The 21,610-nt window shown below is 45.1% G+C and overlaps 1 protein-coding gene across 3 annotated transcripts in view; it reads left to right on the forward strand.

The window, feature by feature from the left end:
- Positions 1-351: 351 nt before the first annotated feature.
- The window catches only part of LOC135394014 (plasma kallikrein-like), a 28,802-nt gene continuing 7,543 nt past the window's right edge, over positions 352-21,610 (forward strand). Inside the window, exons 1-6 of one of the 3 annotated variants that reach the window (XM_064624435.1) lie at positions 352-460; positions 2,051-2,234; positions 2,818-2,905; positions 7,688-7,874; positions 9,763-9,911; positions 11,883-12,121. In XM_064624435.1, the coding sequence (XP_064480505.1) occupies positions 403-460; positions 2,051-2,234; positions 2,818-2,905; positions 7,688-7,874; positions 9,763-9,911; positions 11,883-12,065 (849 nt within the window). In that variant the 5' untranslated portion in view covers positions 352-402 and the 3' untranslated portion in view covers positions 12,066-12,121. Of the gene's footprint in view, positions 461-2,050; positions 2,235-2,817; positions 2,906-7,687; positions 7,875-9,762; positions 9,912-11,882; positions 12,122-18,853; positions 18,963-20,809; positions 21,000-21,610 lie in introns of those variants that run through there. The other 2 variants (XM_064624436.1, XM_064624434.1) reach the window with 2 other exon arrangements.

The following is a 21,610-nucleotide window of genomic DNA, read 5'->3' on the forward strand; positions in this document are numbered from 1 at the left end:
GGTCGTGGTGAGAACACGAACAGCGTGCTCTCTGCCAACGTTCCTCGAAGCAGTCATTCGCGCCGTGACTTATTTCTTGTATAGAGAAACATTTGCTTACCTTTCAAGACACCTTTCACCTTTCCTTACATTTGCTTTACCTCTCCCACGAAGCAGCGTGGGAGCAGAGGGAAAGGCTTTTTTTTTTTCCCGAATGATTATATTGTTGACGTTTCTTGTGCACTGCGTTAGACTTTGATGTGGGTAACACTATAGCGCAAGTTATTTTACACCCCTGATTGTGCTGACACAAAAGGCCTTAACCTGGTGGTCGAGGTACGCCGCTTGCATCATCCCATGTAAAGGTAAAGGTATATAATCTACGTGGAAGATGACAGAATTATTCCTGCTCTCCCTTACATCATGGCGATGAAAGTAGCTGTGCTGTTTCTGGCAATCATTTACTGCGCACTTGCTGCAAGTAAGTAGAGGAATATGGTCCTGATCATACATCATACATGCATCCAAAGTTGCTTATATAATGTTCATTGGAATTTTTTAGTTTACTCATGACTTGTTTGTTTGTATGTTTGTAAGGGAAAAAAACAGGAAAAGCTCGTCTTCCGACGTTGAATGCTACGTGTACTAGTTTACTGCTTTGAGTTGCTTTGGATGCATGGCCTTCATTGAATCACGTAGGTTTTGATTGATTGATTTGTAAAAGACAAAACTGAGCAACTCGGGACTGGCTACTCGATAGGACACGATATTCAGAAAAGAAAGGGAAGCCACACGAACCTATACACTCTTTTCGTTTTCCTTTCTGTTTTCGTTTTCGTTCCTTCTTTAGTTTTCTTTCCTATTTTTCTTTTCCTTCTTTTTCTTTTCTTTCCTTTCCTTTCTAATTTTCTCTCCTTCTTCGTTTTCGTTCTTTTCGTTTTCTTTCTTTTTCTGTTTTCTTTTTATGAAAGGAATAGCAAGTCGGTCACTGCTTGACTAACCTTTCCTTGTTTTTTTTTTTTAATAAACATATACCCCCCCCCCCCATACACTCTGAAACGGAATTGATGAAAACATCTCCACAAAACTTGGCACCAAAAGCAACAGTGTAGAAGAGTCCACGTGCGAAATCTCAAAGCACGAAAAACAAGGAGCGTCACAAAGTGTAATAGGGGTCCCTCGAAACGAGGAATTGCACAAGCGTCATGTGGGTTTACCAGTTTACTGTTTGAACGGAATTTAAACGCACCACATACTTATTACATTCATTGCCTTGTACTATAACCTCAGAACAACTTCGTTTTCGCAAAAGCTTTTCATTTCGTGCGACATGTTTTCTAATGACAGTATATTGAGCCCTGTACGTACCAGACGCGACGTCACTGAAGCAACTCGCGCTGACTCTGACATTACAACTTACCACAGACTGCCGAGAATCAGTTTCATCATCATCATCATCATCAGTTTCTTTTTTTTTCTTTCTTTTTTTCATCCACCGTTGAGCTTCCTTTTGTTTTTTCCAGACTTCCAATGGCGACACGCCCTGAAACTGAAATGAACCGAAACGCAAACGCTTATTGTTTCGTAAATTCCTTAGCTAAAAATTTAATTAGCATTTCATTTATAACACGCATGGCCAGACACAAATAACCCACTCCACGTTTGCGTTTTGTATGTGTTGTATATATGCTGTGTTCTTAGCTCCACAAAAAATGCCTAGCAACGTAAGGCGAAACACCCGATGTCATCATCATCATCATTTGGAGGGTGCATTTTATGAATTTCATCGTACGTTACTGGAACAACTTAACACATCCCAGGACGTTTTGGTATGCCCCAATAGTTTCGACGCGTAACTTCCGTTTGTTTTCCAGGGATTGGGCAACTTGGCGTTCACCAATCCTCACCAGATCCTACTTCATTTCCGTAAAGACTCCGCTACACTTACAGAATGTTCATTGAGTTTCAAATGTCATCATGCAAGAACAACAACAATAACAGATGCTGGCGATGAGATGGGGTGTTTCACACTACGCTACACTACACTATACTGCATAGTATTTCGTTGCAGAATGTGGCCAGAGAAGGGACAGTGATGGCAGTCCACGTATCATTGGGGGAACAGACGCTTTGCCTCACGAGTTTCCTTGGCAAGTGTCTCTAACCGTTAGGCTTCTTTCTGTGGACTTCCACAACTGTGGTGCGTCTGTTGTAAATGAGAACTGGATCATCACAGCTGCACACTGCTGTGACAGGTACGTATTAGGAACTTCAGTGTTAGTGCAAGCGCAGTGAGAATGCGAACAGCTGCAACGTAGCTGCTTTCCATGACAAGACTGATACACGTGATATTCTTTTGTATTCGTGTTTTCTAAGTATGTCAACCACACGGCTACGGGAGTATTTAAGAGGGGGTCACCGCCCCTCCCCCTATAGCTGTGTTCCCTATGTAAAAACCCTATCGTCTGGATGGTGCTGTGCCGCAAAGCACGAAATTTCCTTAAGACCCCTCCCCCCTCCTATGACAGACCCTTAAATCCGCCCCTGCACACGGCATAGTAGATGACGTAATTTTACAATTCATCCTCTATATGTACAATGATCATATAGTACAAGAACCGCGTATTAGCTGAATATGTCTCATTAAATGCTTCATTTACGCTTTGTAAACACATCCCCGGTAGCTTGCTGATGCTACATCGGGTCCTCCAGCTTCCACATCCAGCTTAGTAGACTGTGTGCTTACGTAAGCACACCGTATTATTTGCAGTCATACTGGCAGCTATTTATACATTTTGTCTTGAGTGTCCACTTTCTCCTCACCATATTTTCACGTAGCCTCCTGGCTTCTGCATACGTGGCACTGTTTGGGAAGCAAAACTTGCGACACCTCGAAGAAGCACAGGAAGAGAGGTATTTCGACAAGGTAATACTCGTATTATTCTGTCCGCTGCTCAAATTATCAACATATATGCCCCAAATAGCAACTCTAAACAAAGAGAACTGAACGAAAATGGGTTACTGTTATCCATAATCAAAACCCTGAGACTGAGGGATGCACAAACGACTCAAGTCTAAAACACAGCTGAACTTTAAAACATGGACACAGCACTCTACACAGGAAGATTTTTTTTTCGTTCCCACCATCCAATGCTCTGATGATACAGTGCTGTCTCCTGGTAATAAAGCTCATCTGTGAGTTATACTTGCATAGTGTCGTCTGTGTGTCTCCCGGTCTCAGGGTTTGGATTGTGGATGCCTATCATCACCAGTTCTCCTGCGACCATCTTGTTTCTTCTCGTGTTATAAAATATTTTAAATCTAACTCCACTAACCCCGTACGGTCTATATTGTTCAATGCAAAACAGAAAATGAAATGAGTAAGTATAGTCATGTAATGTTGTAGTGGGATGAAACAGGTTAATCGTAAAAGGAGAAACACAACACAAGTCTCACAGATGACTTGTAGCGAGGTGAGTGGGCTCACATCTCCCCTTTCTTCTCCCATCATCATCATCATCATCATCATCACAACAACAACTCGATGTCGCATTGAATTATCGCTCAATTGAATTATCGCAGTTGAAGAAAAGGCCCCAGCGGTGGGATCTGAATCCACACACTCAAATTGCTTCTTCAATTGCTCGAATTTTCTTCAACTGTCACCATTCAATTGAGCTGTTGAATGTGACTGAATTTAATTCAATTGAATGGGACTGAGCGCTGTGAGACTTGTTCTGTATTTGTCCTTCTACGTCTAATTTGTGTCGTCCATTACAACGTTACACGAGAAAGATGTCGCCCGCCATGAGTGTATCTGCCTGCATGGACGTGAGAGTGACTGGCAACAATGTAAGAGAAAATGTGTTGAGGAGGCTGAGTGCGTGTCCCCCTCATTCCTAGCGTGTCGCAGTATCTCTGACCGGCAATCAGAGAGTGTGGGCTCGAGTTGAAACTGCTGGTGTCCCTTTTCCTCAACTTCGCCGCCATTCAATCGAATAAGTACTTCACTGTTTCGATTGCTTTCCCCTGAGCTATTGCGGAGATAGAAACACTTACATATGGCGTCTTTTGCAGCAAAACGCCGCTCAGATAATCCCTGAACCTCACTGGTACAAATGCAGGGTATTAATGTTCGTGTGTTCGGACTACATGTTGAAATCCCCTATTTTAACTCGTTCAGTTCTGTTTGTATTTTCTGTGTGTAAGCGCCCTGGGGGTAGCCAGTTCGACTTCGTCGTAACTCACATCCCCCGTTTATTGTCTTATTTTATTTTCTTTATCACGTCACTATCACCATCGTCAATGTTCGTGTGGAGAATGGTTTTGTACTTAAATAGTCTTAGTGTTACAAAACATAGTAGCACAGATTGAGTGTTCCACCGGAGGCTCCGCCTTTCATAGAACTTCACAAGCAAACACCTTACTTTACAATTAATGTGCCCTCGGTTTCTCACTTGCCATCTATCAGGAAGTGGTTGGAAAGTTATGCTTTCTTCATTAAAGTGTCTGCTGTGTTTCAGAACGTGTGAGTGTTGCATAGTGTAAAACCTCGAGACTAGGGAACACGAAGGGACAGACACAACACGAAGTCACACACAGCTGAAAATATTACTTCACATGCAAGAAATATATACGCAACAGAGGGAAGGGAACTCTTCCCTCTGTTGTGTATATATGGCATCCGGATAAATGAAACGACCGAATAGAAGAGTCCTACAGAGCAAGGTTTAATTAAAACACAGAAATCTCGTCAATGACAGCTGTTACATAGTAGTGTAGGCACTCGATTCCTGCAAACATTTGCTCATTGCATAGAGTTGAGCCACGCCGTTGCGCTGCTCGAAGAATGTCAGTGCGGACGCCAAGTGTCAATGTCGGAGCCTTGTTTCTCACTGGCGTCATCGGCACCCTCTTGTTGGGCACCATCAGCAATCACACCAATCATCATCAATCATCACCAATCATCAGCAATCACACCGTCATCAGACATAGCTGCACACGCGTCATCATCCTTATCAACGTCAACGTAGTCAGAAACCGCAGCATTATCTACACTCTTAAAAATGAACTTCACCGCATAGCACGCTCCTAGCCAACCATCATCTCGAATGATACCGTTATCTGCAGTGATTTGTTGAAAACGGGAGGCGTACGCCTTTTGTGTGACACTTATGCTGTTCATAAAGCGGTAACCGCATACGACGATTTCTCGACGGAAAAACGGCCAACTTCCCCACCGGCCTGACAACTCGACGGAAAAACGGCGGGATGAACCGCACGCACAGATTTCCACTGCGGAGGACGGTGGCGCCCTAGCGGCCGTTTCGTTACTCCGTGTTAAATTCCGACTTCAAATTAGCCGATAAATATTTTCCTACACATAGAAAAATTATAGTGGCACACAGAAGAAGTTCTTGCGGTCAAAGCATATTCGCGAAGCAAGCGCTACAAAAGCGCCCTCAGACAGCAGCGAGCGGACGACAGCATCCTTCCCACTTCCCAGGTTCGTCATACGGGCATCCGAAATGCCCGCCACTGGTCCGGCACATCCGCTCGTGGAACGACAGCGCGTGGAGCGGTCCTATTGGCTGCCGTCGAGCGGCCGCTTCCGCTCTTCGACGAATTTTTCTGGCGATCGCTGTCGTCGAGAAATCGGTGAAGTTCCCATTGCTTGCGTCGGCTCACCGGAAAAACGGTGACGGTGGCCGTTTTTCCGTCGAGAATTCGTCGTATGCGGTTACCGCTTAATTGTCACAGAAAAGCCGTACGCCTCCCGTTTTCAACAAACCAGGGCAGATAACGATATCATTCGCGATGATGGTAGGCTTGGAGCGTGCTATGCGGTGAAGTTCATTTTTAAGAGTGTACGGCAGTCGCAGTGAGCATCTGCATCAGGGATCGCAGCTCAGCTAGGGGAATGTCTTCATCGGCCAACGGGCCGTAAGCAGCAGGCCCTCGGGTTGGAGTTTTCCCCTCTAGTACCTGGCAGTTGCTCCAGATATTTCCAAATGACTCGACTGGTCAACGTAACCCAACGCACACAAATAGAAAAGGGGGTCATCGTGAACGGTTGTCTCCCCTACGGAGGAATGTAGGCCCCTGACGTGTGACGGGGATAACCCCAACACAGCGAAAAGGGTGACGAAGCGGGGTCAGCGTTTCCTCCTGCTCACGGTAGTCCGGATAACTGGACCTGGATTACAAGAATTTTCGACTTTCGTTCCGTGGAATCCTTGTCCGAGTCCGGAAGCTGAAGTCCGGATAAACGAGAACAAAATACATGGAGGAAAATCCGTTCCCGTGCCTTTTGTCCAGATACCGCGGGATCCGGATAAATGAAGTCCGGATAAACGGGGGTCGACTGTATCACTTTTTCTGAGATAAATCCACTGCAACATAGCATATGCTGAAGGGCATTCTTTAGTAGGGCATTAGCAAACTCCTAAGACAATGTCTTAATTAACTTTCCATAGTTAACTTTCAAAGTGTTGAAGCTACGAAGCTGTCCCAATGAGAACATCTGTTCCTTTCGATCACCTGATATCGTAGCCGTTTTCAGAACAATAATTCGTTGGGTAGCTCGTCCGCTAAAAATTCGTGAAAGAACACCGTTTTTTTATTTTTTATTTTGTTCATTGCCCATCTTTGGAGACGCCTATTACGCGTATTTCTCGCGTCCTGGAAAAACATTAAAAGAAAAGAGAAAATGCAACACAAGATAAGGGCAGCTCCGATACAGTCATAATTAATAATAATAATAATTGGGTGTTTACGTCGCGAGACAACTGAGATCATGAGCGACGCCACAGCGCTCGGTCTGCGTATTGCTTTTGCCCACCTGAGGGTTCTTTAACGTGCGATGAAAGCTCACCACACGGCACCCCGTATTTAACGTCTTCTTGGAAGACGGCGTGCCAAGTTGCTGGCGTGCTCGGCCGGGTTCAAACACGCTACCGACTGAGCCACCGAGGCCGGTTCCGATAGAGTCACCAGATACATTTGTTGTTGTTTTGTTTCCGCAAGTTAAAGCTCATGTTCGACGCATGAGGCGGCAGTGTGCTCCTTCTCCATCTCACATTGGAGATGAAGGAAATACGCGTCTCCGAAGATGAGCAATGAACAAAATAAAGAAAAAAAAAGGTGTTCCTTCAGGATTTTTTTGCGGACGATCTAGCGAACGGATTTTTGTTCTGAAAACGGCTACGATATCAGGTGACCAAACGGAACCGGTGTTCTCATTGGGACAACTTCGTAGCTTTTATAATTAAACAGCTAATTATTGAAAGTAAGGGGGGATATGTTTAATAAAGATTGAGAAAGGGGGAAAGGTCAGACAGGCCAAGGCCGACTTGCTATTCCCAAAGGAGAAAAAAAAAGTAAAGGAGAAACTGAAAGTAAATTAAGACATTGTCTTAGGAGTTTGCTAATGCCCTCCTAAGGAGTGCCCTGCAGCATATGCTGTACTGCAATTGATTTTGTCTCGAAAAAAGTGATATGTATATACATATATATATGCTACAAAATGCTACGACCAGGATGTTGAATATAGATAGGGGAGAATAGGGTTGAATATATATATATATATTTAAAAAATATGTTCATACTTTGCTTGGACACCCTTTATGTGTTTATGTTTCCAATCTGCCTTTGCCCACTTTTATTGCGTGCTACTCAATACAGTGGGGCCTTGTTATCTGTTCTGTAGGTTGTCATGCATGAAAAATATGTAGTAATCGACAACGGAGCAGCAGCGGAGTATGACTATTGTCTGGTGCGGTTATCCGAACCTGTGAATTTCACCGACTACATCGGACCTGTGTGTCTACCAGAACCCGAGGAAGATTACACCAACGTGACATGCACAGCAACCGGTTGGGGTTTGACGGAGAACGGTATGTGACGATGGATTTCGTTGATGATACATTAAATGGGCGGAATGCAAGATGCCGGTGCAGTGACACCAACCCAAAAGGAAGTGGCTCGCCCGCTGCGTCATAAATACATAAATCCCTGCTTAGGCTCACTCCCTCTCCTTTCCAACAAACGCGACAATTAGGAGAAGATCCGGATTGGTCTCCTCATGCGACCTCCCGCGAATGAGACGTTTGAGAAGACCAGCGAGAGCCCGCTCGAGGGTCGACAAGTGCGTGAGCAGGAAATATCACGAATCTTGGGCACAGAAACTGTCATCCGTGCTCCTATATACTGGCAGATTGTGCATACTTCTCTTTTTAAATTCCGTGTTGACGCCGCAAAGCAACTGTGGCTATGAGCGGCGCACAGACGTGGACAGATGGAGAGAGGACAGCAGGAAGGAGTGGGGGACAGGGGGATTATTATGCGTCCTGGGCAGGAACTGTGCCGACATTAGTCTGGAACACCTTCGGGGAAAGCCAGGGAAAAGCTCGGACAGCACAGCCTGTGACAGGGTTCGAACCCCTGTCACCTCCTAGTCTCGGCGTGGAAAGCGATCATCCTAACCACTATGCCACGGGAGCTGGTTGATTGTACGGGAGCTGTCAGGATTGGGGGGGGGGGGGTATGTGTTCAATAGAAAGAAATGAGAAAAGAGGAAATGTCAGCCAGGTTAATGCCGGCTTGCTATTCCACGAAACAGAAATTGCAATTGGAATTTCGAGGTTGGGGTTTTAATAAAGACGAAGCATTAAATACTCGTAAACGGGAAGAGCGAAAACGTGATCCCAACCTGTAGATAAGTTTTTGTTTGTTTGCTTGCTTGTTTGTTTGTTTGTTGTGACCGAAGCCAGCAAGCGATTCAAAAATTATAACTGGCCTCAGCGGTTGCCGTCTGGCTGCAGCTGGCTGCCCAGGATACGGCGTAGCCGACGAAGCGAATGAGTTGCAAAACATGCATTTATTCCACAGAGCATTCGTCATCCCAGTAGAACAGGGGTGGTATATGTTTACTAAGAAAAAAAGAAAGGAAAGGTTAGCCAGGCAAAGAGCCAGCTTGCTATTTCGAAAAAAAAAAAGGGGGAAACGAAAAAGAACAGTTTCAACACTCACAGAACCGGAAGATGAGTATACTGTTCCACGTGACTAAAGTCTGCGTCCTCCACGGGAAAGCATCTCATGATGATCCCTTCATTGACATATTGTTGTTGAGTAGACTGACATTAATTAATAGCGCAATATGGTCTGCAATAATTAATTGCGTGTCGTTCTCGTTCGTCGCAAGCAGAGGACTAGTCTGGCAACTAGGTTTGTGACGTAACAGGTCACTTGCTTATTTTACAAAATTTTAATATACGGCTTTGCTTTGGGACATCTATTTTGACGAAATGTTTGGAGACGCCGAGTGTGTCGACGAACGAGCAAGTCCAGAGACTATTAGCATTCCTTCACTTCATTATGTGAACTGCTTCCTCGCGTGCTATCACTTTGTGCTCGTACCGTGAAAGCGTTGTAATTGACGATAAACGATACCTCATTGCAACTTCCATTTGTATCCCAGCTGCTTGTATCTTCTTTTGTTTGCTTGAAAGCTTTATGGAATAGCAAGCCCACATCGTGGCTAACCTTTCCCTTCTCTTTTTTTTTTTACTTTGCATTAAACATATGCCCCCCCCCCCCAAAAAAAAAAAAAAACACAATCAGGGGGAAGACCACACGCAGCATGAGGCTGCTGGACAAGGGTATTACCCTTTGAATTACACCTAATTGAATGTGTTTAAACCGTACAAAGCGCTCAGTTGTAGAGGGAACGCCGAAACTGCACATTTCCCCCCCAAATACCACTTTTTGCTCTCATTCTTTCAGGTGGAACCACTGCTGACATTCTGCAAAAAGTGGACCTACCCATTTTGACTAACGACGAGTGCGCCCTAGCTTTCGCGGAACATCAGCTGAATATTACTGATGACATGATCTGTGCTGGCTATAAAGAAGGAGGGAAAGGCACGTGTAATGTAAGTCACAGTCTTTGTCATTACAGGTTCAGCAGCGAATTACGGAAAAGGTTCATAGTAGGGCACGGTATGACGAGGAGGCTAGCACGTCGAGGATATCGGCGGCGGAAGCTTGTACGAAGTTGCATCACACGCCCTGAGCTGCTAAACTCGTAGACAAGGCTTACTGTTTGGAGTCTGATTGATTGATTTGATTGATTGATTTGGAGTCTGAAGTTAGCATGACTTGATCCATTGGTCGGTAAAACGGGACAATGTAGGGAAAACGACTCTCGTCATTGATTCAAATCTTATTCCTCGATCAAGCCACTTCACCGTCTTGTTCAATTCAGCCTCACGCTGCGCTAAACCACCCCTAAGCTATTCCCACCTTATGAGCCGGAACAATTTGTGCAGCGCTAAGAAACAGGGCAGGGTGCGAGTGTAGATATTCGGTTTAGGGGTAATCTATTGCATCAGGTGATAGTCGACATGCGCCAAGCAGCACAATGTACTGAAAGTCGAGTGCAATAGGGGTGGACGGTACGTGCCTTATCAATGTTCTTTGGTTTCAGGAGTCAGTTCAAGGGCCTTCCACCTACCCGTCCACCCCTATTGCACTCGACTTTCAGTGCATTATACTGCTTGGGGCAGAGCTTCTTCTTGTGCATCTGATCAAATACCTCTGCACGATTCGAATATATTTGAGGAAATCCAGTTTTTCATTCTGCGCTCGTATTCCAGTTTCCCATTATCTCCGGAAAGATCAGAGGCGTGTGACTCAGCTTTCCTGCCTTTTTCTGCAACTGTTCACGGTCTTTGGAGAATTCCTTGCAGCAGAGACGATGGAATAATTCCGAAAAGGCGGCAGCAGAGCCGTTTAATACGGGCGAAACACCTTGTGTCATGGTGCCAAAGACACCCTAGCGACGGCTTATGCTACGCCTTTCGCTACTGGGGTTGTGACAGAGGTGACCACAAAATTCAGAAAAGACGGCAGCAGAACCCTTTAAAATGGACGAAACCTCTTGTATCGTGGTGCCAAGGGCATACAGATGGCTTATGCCATGCCCTTCTACTGGGATTGTGCCAGTAACGACTGCAAAATTAGGAAAAGACGGCAAAAGAGTCCTTTAGAACAATGCGAGACCCCTTCTATCATGATGCCGAAGCCATATTATAAGCAACTTATTCCATGTCCTGTTGGGATTGTAACAAAGGCGATTGCAACATTCGGAAAAAGCGGCAGCAGAGCCATTTAAAACGGGCGAAATTTCTTGTATCGCAGAGAATGGTGGTGTAGGACCTTCGTGTTCCTTCAACTCGCGTGTGGAGTGTGTGGTGATATGCATCACGTCTTCCCGGTCTTGCGCAGAACAAGCGAAAGCGCGCCGCTAACGCAAATGACCCGCGACGAGGCGATGACGAACGTTAAGCGCAAATTCTTGTGTCGGGGTCAAACTCTGCGCAACAGATGCAGATCCAGATGCAGTTCTTGTCCCACACCTGTTAAACGGACTGACTCTAACAAGGACACTTCTTCGTAGTTGCCCCACTTTCAACCCCCCCCCCCCCCCCCCAGAAAAGCAAAGGGGCAGTGCACAACTTGGGACTAAAGTGTGTGGAACACTGGGGCGTTGCGTTTCTCCATTGGAGCGACAGCCTAGCAGCAAGCAGTAGCGGACACATATACTGAGAGATTGATAGCACAAGCGGTCACCCTTTTCTTATTAAACTTCTCCCCGATATCCAGCAGTGGACGTTCCGATGAAGAAATGCGTCAGTGCTGTGTCCAGTAAGCTTTTGTCCAAAGCCGTACCGCCAATAGCGACGGTGAATGGCCCATCACATCATCATCCCATGTAATCTGTGTGTATCTGTGTACATCATTACTATGCACTGCCATCAAAACATTGTTTTATATATGGCTCATGAGCGGTGCTCCGTTTCTCACTGCTTTCTCTTAATATAACGTTACTGTTCATGCACCAGGGTGACTCCGGAGGCCCAATCGTCTGCGAAAGAGAAGACGGAAGTTGGGTTCAAGTTGGAATAGCCTCGTGGGTAGGCGGTAGAACTGATCAATGTGCTTTGCCCAATGAGCCATCTGTATTTGCGCGCGTAAATTATGTTCTGGATTGGATTCATTCTACGATCCGTGAAAACAGCCTGTGAAGGAACACGTGAGTCAGCAACCTGCTCTACATCTGCATTAAAAAGAAATTGCTACAGTGGTGTACTGAGTCGTTTATTTTACTTTCTCATTTGCAGTTTTTGAACGCTATGGCACGACAGAGTTGGATAGACTAGTAGGAAGTGCTTAAGGCGGGCCATAGTTATTGCAAACGGCTTTCTTTACTCATCAATTTTGAGAATATAGAATGTAACCATCGGGGAAGGAAATGTGTGTGTTTTTTTGTTGTGTGTGTGTGTTTCATTTTCGAATGCACGTACTATTAGATGTAGCATTGATCCGATAGAGCAAAACTTGCTTAATTTTACTGTACAAGTGACTGCTAGCTCTGCTTCCGGCATATGTGCGCAACATATATGCCGCATAGAATCTGTTTGGCTTTCACGTTGCACAGTTCCGGACTGGACTTTCGCGGTTTAGTATACCTTTAATGTTAGGGACCCCCGTTTCGCTTATGTTTACTGTGCATTCCAAGCGATTTTTTTTTTGCAGTACCTATTTTACGGCACATATGCCGGCAACAGGATTATCCTGTGTAAAATTAAGGATTTGGTTACAGTGTGGTCGACCGAGGCATGTGCGAGTCTATGACAGGGTTTGGTTAAATGTTTGATCGTTTCGACATCAGAAAAAGTCAGAAATAGTTACTCAACAGTTTCATCACATGATGCAGACAGTGGTGACAAGTTGGGAGAGGAACATATATTGCCCGTAGTGGACCTTTCTAGTCAATTAAATTGAATAATATCAGCATTGAATCATCATCATCAATCCCACTGGAAGGCGTCACGCTGTGCCATACAGACGAGCCTGGTAAGTGAAGTAACACCACATGATAGTGTTGAGAAGGTACTGGGGAGCTCGCCAAGGCAGCACCAGCAATCTGCGCTGTGTGCACTGACGAACTACCTCAAGGACATACGTGTTGAAATAATTTTTTAAATCATTTAATGTTTTCAGACGTCAACCTACGTTTCCATTTTTTTTAAATATCTATTTCTATTGCTCATATGATAAATGTATACACAGGTACATTTGGAAAGAAGAGTATTTTCTTCTCTCTCAAGTTGGATGTGTCGTTGTACCCACACGAGTTGTGGTGTCATTGTGTAGTGATGTGGTGTGTTGTGGTGCCATTGTTGCCTAGTTGCGTTGTGCACGCAAGTTTATTGGACTGAACTTGTAACAACCAGGAGGCGCTGAAACAAACACAAGGCTTCTCCAATGAGGATTATCTTGTAAAGCGGTGCCGCTGCATCACTTTCGACGTTGACGTACATAACGCAGGCAATGGTTGGTTTTGTACCGCTGATCCTGCAGACGCAAAGAATATAATTCAATGAAGGCGGGGCTCATCGTTTCAAGTAACGTTCTGCGTAAGCTATAGATGTCGGTTCGCCGAAGTCAAGCAGACCGGTGAAACTGCTGTACCGTCTCGGAACAGTCTTGGAAACTAGCTAGCTCCGCGGCTTCTTTCGGGTGGTGGTGGTGGTGGTGTGGGGGTATGCTCTGAAAGTCTCACAAAACAACGACGACGACGGAAGGGAAGGATCCGAAGGCAAAGGGTTTTTCATCGCCTAATCTTCAACTTCTTTAGGAACGTTTGAAACCTTGTGCACGCTTGTGCTTTTGCGATTCTGTTTTGGGTTTTTCAGAGTAAAGTTTAATATTGCTTTTGGTCATGGGTGTTTCTTCTTCTTCGACTGCTACCTCACCTTCTTGTCACGACATGACAGATCAGACGTGGTAAATCGGTTGGTTTCTACAACTTGTTCAACAAGTATCCCGAAACAAGATTGTCTACGATAAATATCCATAGGCGAAGTTTGCTATCCAAAGGAAGCAAAACCACACGAACAACGGATGAAGAGCTCGCAGAGCTCAGAGACAGCGGTCATTATGGAGGATGTCGCAGTTAAATGCCAACAAATAGATGTATCACTTTTTCCGACATATAAACCACTTGCAATATAGCATATGCTGAAGGGCACTCCTGAAGAGGGGCATTAGCAAACTCCTAAAGCAATGTTTAAATCAACTTTCAATAATTAACTTTTTAATTATAAAAGCTACGAAGTTGTCCCAATTAAAACATGCGGTCCCTTCGTTCACCTGATACCGAAGCCGTTTTCAGAACAAAAATCCGCTCGATAGATCGTCCGCAAAAAAAAAAAAAAAAAAAATCGTGAAGGAACTCCATTCTCTTCTTTATTTTGTTCATCGAGCATCTTCCGAGACGCGTTTTTCCTTTGTATCCTCAATGTGAGAGGGCGAAGGAGCACAGTGCCGCCTCATACGTGGAAGATGAGTTCTAACTTGGGGAAACAAAACAAAAACAAATGTATCGGGTGACTCTATCGCAACTGCACTTATCTTGGGTTGCATTATCTGTTTTCTTGAAACCTTTTTCCATGACGCAAGAGGCGATGGTGTGCTCTTTCACTCTCTCACATTGGTGGTTAAGGAAACACGCGTCTCCGAAGATGCGCAATGAACAAAATAAAGAAAAAAGTGGTGTTCTTCACGATTTTTTTTTCTTTTTTTTTTTGCGGATGATCTATCGAACGGATTTTTGCTCTGAAACCGGCTCTGGAATCAGGTGACCAAAGGGACCAGATGTTCTCATTGGGGCAACTTCGAAACTTTTATAATTGAAAAGTTAGTTATTGAAAGTTAATGAAGACATTGACTTAGGAGTTTGCTAATGCCCTCCTAAGGAGTGACCTTCAGCATATGCTATATTGGAATTGATTTCATCTAAGAAAAAGTGATATATATATATATATATACATACATGCATATATATATATATATATATATATATATATAAAATGAAAAAAATAGCCGGAGCTCTTTGGCTGCACGTATAGCATGTGTTTGTAACTCAAACGTCGCCATGCCAGTACTGGACAGCTGTTTCGGCCTTGTTGGGCCTCATCAACAGTACGCAGGCAGGCAACGTTTGAGTGGATATATACATATATATTTTAAATATGTTCGCATTTAGCTGGGACACCCTGTATGTGAGAGTGCTACGCGCCGGTAAGCTCTTAGACCATGTCTCAACGTTGTGACAAAAAAGGCAGCTCTTCGTAAGGTACAAGTAACGGTCCCTCATATACCAGAGAGGGGCCCCTTGATAACGCGGTCCGCCCCCGGGTGAGCCGTGTCTATGAATGGTGCTGCCGATGACAAGGTCGCCGGGGCAGTATCGACGGCTACTCGACTATGTAGCGTAACGTCATCTGTGCTACTGGAGGGATATTTCATGGATATTTGACATTTGGTCTACAACTAGGCATGTGCGGGGGGGTCTCTTGGTCTCTGCGTTCTCGAAGATCTGAAACACCCACGAAGACAGGTGGACAAGGGGCTTCCGGCTGTGTTATGCCCTTAACGGTGAGGTTCCTGCGCCTTTGATAAAAGTTGCTTTCTGAACGTATCGAATCTTCAGAGGAGCGGGTGACGGCGACTGTGCGAAAGTGCCGAGCTGAAAACCCCAAAACCAGCTCCTATCACAATACGCATTCTTGCATATATGTACTCTCGATCACACGCAATATCGAATCTATCTATAACATAATAACTTTAGCAAGACGAATAAAAAGCATATCGTCTTCCTCTTGCGAGTCAGGCACTGCTCATCAACCATGAAGAAAATAATTCGTCGTAAGCAATAGGGGGCGCACATTCACACACATATAGATGGGATGTTGATGGTGTCATGTTGATGGTGTCACTGTCCCATTCCTTTTGTGGAGGGGGTGAGAGAGGGATGGCAATGAAACAATGCCGTGTCAGAGTTCGCCCGTTAGGCTAGCGTGAGACGAGAACCCCGCAACGGTGTGGAGGCTCTCCACCGGTTGGCCCGGTGGCCCTTTAATTCCTGTGAAGGAACACTTGAGTCAACAACTTGACAACCGCCTCTAAGCCTTCATTAAAAAGAAATTCCAAAACACTGGTGGTGTGTGTCGTTGATTTTACTCTACGCTTTAATCGGTCTGCGGCAGTGGAACGTTAATGTTTCAAACATCCTACACTGTTAAAGCCAACCGTCATTCCGAATGATAGTATTCTGTGTCCTTATTTGCTGAAAATGGGAGGAGGCGCCTGCCTCGGACACATTATGCGTGTCTCAGATAGGCTCCTCCCCCTGTTTTGAACGAATCATGACACAGAATAATATCATTCGGAATGGTGGTTTGCTAGGAGCGTGCTATGTGGTGAAGTTCTACTTTAACAGTGGATAGGCACACGGGAAACCTAATGCATTAAACGAGGTGCCAGTAAGTTCACCTGGTAACCAACCATCATCTTGAATGACATCGTTCTCTCCCCTGATTTGTTGAAACCAGGAGGCGTACGCCCTTTCTGTGACAATTGTGCAGCACATAATGGTAACGCAAAATGCGGATGCTTCCTGTTTTCAACAAACCTGGGGCGAGAACAATATCATTCAAGATGGTGGTTGGTTAGCAGGTTATGTTACTGCCATCCTGTTTAATGCGTTAAGCCTGCCGTGTGGCAAGGGTATAAGACGTTTTAAGGCAGGACATAGTTACTGCATAGATACTGACGATGCTGATCAGTGTTGCGGAATGGGCCAACCCATTCAATTCCAATTCCATTCCGAGGAGTGATCGCGAGTCGAAATTACATTCCTATTAATTCCTCGGAACGCGTGGCTCATTCTCATTCCACCGAAGGAAAGGACATTCCCATTTCCACTCCCGGGCTAAAGTAATGTACTACAAGTTATCGTACACTGCATTATTCTGATGAATTTTATGTTCCTCTTTTTCCAACATTAACATCTTAAAACAAGAACCAGCACCGCGACGAGCGTTTACGAGAAAGATTGCTTGCACGTACAGCGTGCGAAGTGCGGACGTTTTTTTCTTGCGTTGTAATCCGAAATTATAGATGACCCTCGGTTGAATGGTTGCCAGACACTTACTTTGAGTGGCCTCCGCTCAATAACCAGAGGTGGCAGCAGGGCATGGAGGCCAGCAATTTAACATCATTCGATGGCCATTCCATTCCGGCCCCGAACATGTCTAATTCCATTCAAATTCCATTCCCAACAGCTGGTGACTTAACTCCATTCTCATTCCGTTCCGGTGCGCTAAAAACAGGGCGTCACTCCGGAATCATTCCAATTCCGGAATTTTAATTCCGCAACTCTGATGCTGATCATCCTTCCAAGTAAGGCTACATAAGCTATATATATAGGTTCGGCGGATTCATCAACTTTTCTTCCGTTACGCTGTGAAGATGAAGGTAGACCTCTTGAATCTTGCAAGCCTCTGTCCCGCACTTTCAGTATGCTAATCTGATTTAACTAACACATTCTTACATTTTTTATTTTCCGTTCTGGTGACGTCCATGAGAGCCTTAATAATGATTATCAGCGACGATGTGGACAACTCTGGAACAAGTGGCAAGCACACGAAACGTTAAATTAATGTTGGAATATTTGAAGAAAGCATGCCTCGAGGCCGTTCGCAATGAACGTTTTTTTCTGTGATGTATTTCGAAGTGATCAATGACGAAAGATGGGCGAAGTTCCACATTCATTCCCATTGTTGACATATCTTTACATAATAATGCTCATTTCTGCCTTTCACGCGCTCAGACTTCGACTGTAACTTGAGTAGAGTACATGTTACTATTTTAAATACTTTTGCGAGTAACTTGGTATCTTGCAAATACTTTCAATATTTGCATATGACGACGAATCCATAATAAGAAATCGTTTACCTAGGATGTGTGGTACACGCCTGTTGTTCGTGTTTTCAGGTTTCGAGAACTGACGCCAATGATGTAACGAATGAAAGCTTCACCGAAACCTGGTAACAAGGTCGGCTGACTACATAAATTGACTGCAGCCATTTCATTAAGGACAGGACAGGACAAGAGTCGAAACTACGTAGCTCATTCCCTTATGAAAACTTTCCTTTTTTTGATCAGCATTAAACATATCTCCCAAAAAAAACTTTCCGGAAATCGCGGTATGGAGGGGCATGCTGCTAGGGACACTCCAATCCAGTTGAGGCTCGAGTCTTAACCAACTTTCAAACAATGTCTCTTCCAGATTCATTAATTGAGAAGAAAAGAGTGAGGAGTTAAGTCGCAGGAGGTTTGCGACGGGCAATCCCACAACCCATGCACTGGAGTGAACTGTGCACGCTAGACAGTTTATTAAATTAAAAAAAAAACGAATAAGAATAGGGAGTAATAAAAGAAATGTTTCTTTTATTAAGCTGTTAACTTTACATGACAATTATAGATGCCTATTGTCAGCGAATATTTCACATAGCCAATCTTTCATATAGTCGCAGATATATGAGTCGCACATGTGCGGGCCTCTGTAGGTCTTCTGGAGGAAGCTGCTGGTGTCTACACATCATGTATTTGGTGATGCTTTATTATTCCATTATGTCCAGGGTTAAACTTGTAGAACGGCAAAGGTCCCAGTTAGGCAAATGCTATTGCATATTAGATGCCTGAGTGCAGTGATCATTCGGTTGCCATCGCTTTTAGTGAAGTACATGGACCTTAGTTGGACGTGGCGGTGTTGACTCCGCACCGTATATGTGTAGACGGATGTGGACACTTATATTATTAGACGTTCTTCGTGTACGGCGGTAGACTTTGACGCGCGTAACACCTGCGCAGGCTTTCTTTGGATCGCTGATACTGCTGAGAGAGAGAGCTTGGCCTTGTGGTCAATGTACGCCGATTGCACCGTTGCACCGTGTAAAGGTATTTAATCCACATGCAAGATAACACAATTATTTCTCTTATCCTCCGTCACGCCACGAAGATGAAAGGAGTCCTACTGTTTGTGGCAAGCATTTACTGCGCCTTTGCTACAAGTAAGTGTGTCCTTGATTACGGCCCACTTGGGTATAACATTCGTTGAGCACGTTAGAGCACGTTAGAGCACCACCTAAAGTTAGACCACCACCTAGAGTATCGCCCCTGGCGATGAAACTCCCCACCCGTAATCCCGAAATAAAGTTGTTGTTGGTTTGGATGTGTGTCCTTCAGCGAATCCTGCTTGTTATGTCTTTCTTCCCTTTTACTGCTAGAACACCATCATCGAGTAGTGCATGTCCTATGGACCTCTCCTCGTTTGTAAAGAAAAAATGACGCCGGAGTGTTCGACAGCGCCACCAATTTGGTAGAGTCGCAGTACGCTCGAAGGTAGGGGTGAAGAAGGTCGCGCCTGAAAGCCACAGTCTTGAGGAGGTTATGATGGTCCCTGAGAAGGACGCGACCTACGGTCCTAATTTTCTTTCAATATGAGGAAGAGAACATGAGTCCATTCGTGGAACCCTCCCCTCCCCTTCCGATTTGTTTCGGTTTTAGTCCGTCCACCAACGTCATGATGGCGTTTCACTGTAGTGTCAGAAGAACTTGTCCAGGACCGCTACAAAACGAAACAAAAGGTGAAATGTCACTGGAACCACACCCCACCGGCCATATGGAGAAGAGATAACATATGGGTGGCTGTGTTACCGCAGTGTTCGGCCATCTCTCCTCTTCTCTTTCTCCTCCCCTCTAGACGGCTTTAGTTCTCTCTTGTATTTTCATCTTTACTTCATCATCTTCACATAATGTTCCACGTGCAACGGGGCTAGGGTCCCGCACCACCGCGGTAAAACATCCCATTTCATCGTTATCATTTATTGTTGTTGTTGTTGTTTCTCCTCCCCATTCGGTGTTTCCTTTTGTTTCAGCTAAATTCCTGGTGCCTACACGTCCTCAAGCTCTGACCCCTGTCACACGGCAATTTCAATGCGGATTGAATCCGATCCGCATCGATTTTTTCAAGAGCATTCGGTGCGCGATGCTGCTACACGGTCCAACTCAATGTGTATTGGAAGGTTGGCTTGTCGACAAGCGGCGCTAACGGTCCCGGGGCTGGGATTGACAAATTTGTTCAAAAAAAAAGTCGAGAATAACCGCACCCGCCACCGCATAGTGCTGTTTACGAAGCCTTTACGGCCCTAAGCCATCTCTTTTCTTATTTCTCTTTTGCTTTTCTTTCCTTGTTTTCCCTTTCTTTTTTCCTTTTCTTCTCTCTTCTTCTTTTCCTTTTCCTTCCCGCATTGACCTTTCCTTCCTTTTTTTATTAATAAACATATTCCCCACCCTTTTACGGGGGGAGGGGGGGGAGCTTGGTGTCCAGAGTGGTCGAGGCTAAACAAATAAGCAGACGCAGTCGCCCGTCACATCGATACTAAAACTGTAATCGTGAAATTTCATGGGCTTGTATAGCAGCATTTGCAAGTTAATGTAATGTTTTTGTTTCCAACTACAAAGTCGCTGAGTTCGAGGATGCCACTGGCGGCCTTCGAGCCGTCTTGGGGATCTCAATCCCGTTTAACGAACTGGATCGGGTTATGCAGGGTCGGAGTTCGAGATCCTGCTTGAACGTGTCCGTGTAGCAGTGCCGGGTCCGCATTGAGCTCGAGGAGCATTGGCTCAATGCGGATCGAGAGTGTCCGTGTGACAGGGGTATAATACTCAGATGAAGCTGGAATCGGAACACGCTATTTCTGCCTATTTCGCAGGAATCATATCACTTGGTAGAAACGCATTGTTGCAGAGACCGCTTGTCGTTTTTGTAACAACTCGTCTATGCTGACGGAATGTTCCGTCAGTCTCAAACGGCTCTCAAATGGCTCACACTACGGGGCATGCTATTTCGTTGCAGAATGTGGTCACAGAAGGGACAGCGACGGGAGCCCACGTATCATTGGGGGTACGGACGCTTTGCCTCACGAGTTTCCTTGGCAAGTGTCTCTATCGTTCACGCTTCGGGTACTTGATGGAGAGGAGCACGGTTGTGGTGCGTCTGTCGTAAATGAGAACTGGATCCTGACAGCTGCGCATTGCTGTATATAGTACGTACAACGAAGTCCACTTTTAAAATAAGCGTAGCGTGAGTGTGTCTATGTATGCATGTATATGTGAAGAACAATATGGAGATGGAGGTTCCGCAACTGTGGAGCCCTTTACTGCTTAAGGCGTACAGTTGAGTGTGTGTGGGGGGGCGGGGAAGGGGGCTCAGCAGCAGCTTGTAGGGATTGTAGGAAAAATGTAGAAAACAAATTAAATTATGAACAACGAAGGAGTGACGTTGCTGTCGCACGAGTGCGATTTATGTAATGGTCGTTTGTTTCGTACTTTCCCATAGACCTCTTCCTGTTTGTAAACAAATGACATCATACTGTTCGACAGCGCCACCAATTTGGTAGACTTGAACTAAGCTCGAAGCTAGGGAGGCGAAATAGGTCGCGCCCGAAAGCCACGGTCTTCAGGGGATTGCGATAATCCATGAAAGGGACGCGATCTTCGGTCCAACGTTTCTTTCAATCGGAGGCAGCGAACAAGTGTGCATTCGTGGAACCCATCCCTCCCCTTCCTTTTTGTGTCAGTTTCAGTCCGTCTACCGACATCACGATGACGTTACTCGGGTAGTGGTCTATTGTACGTGAATGTCTTAGTTATCTAT

This window comes from Ornithodoros turicata, chromosome 5 (genome assembly GCF_037126465.1).
Source record: "Ornithodoros turicata isolate Travis chromosome 5, ASM3712646v1, whole genome shotgun sequence".
Lineage (NCBI taxonomy): Eukaryota > Metazoa > Arthropoda > Arachnida > Ixodida > Argasidae > Ornithodoros > Ornithodoros turicata.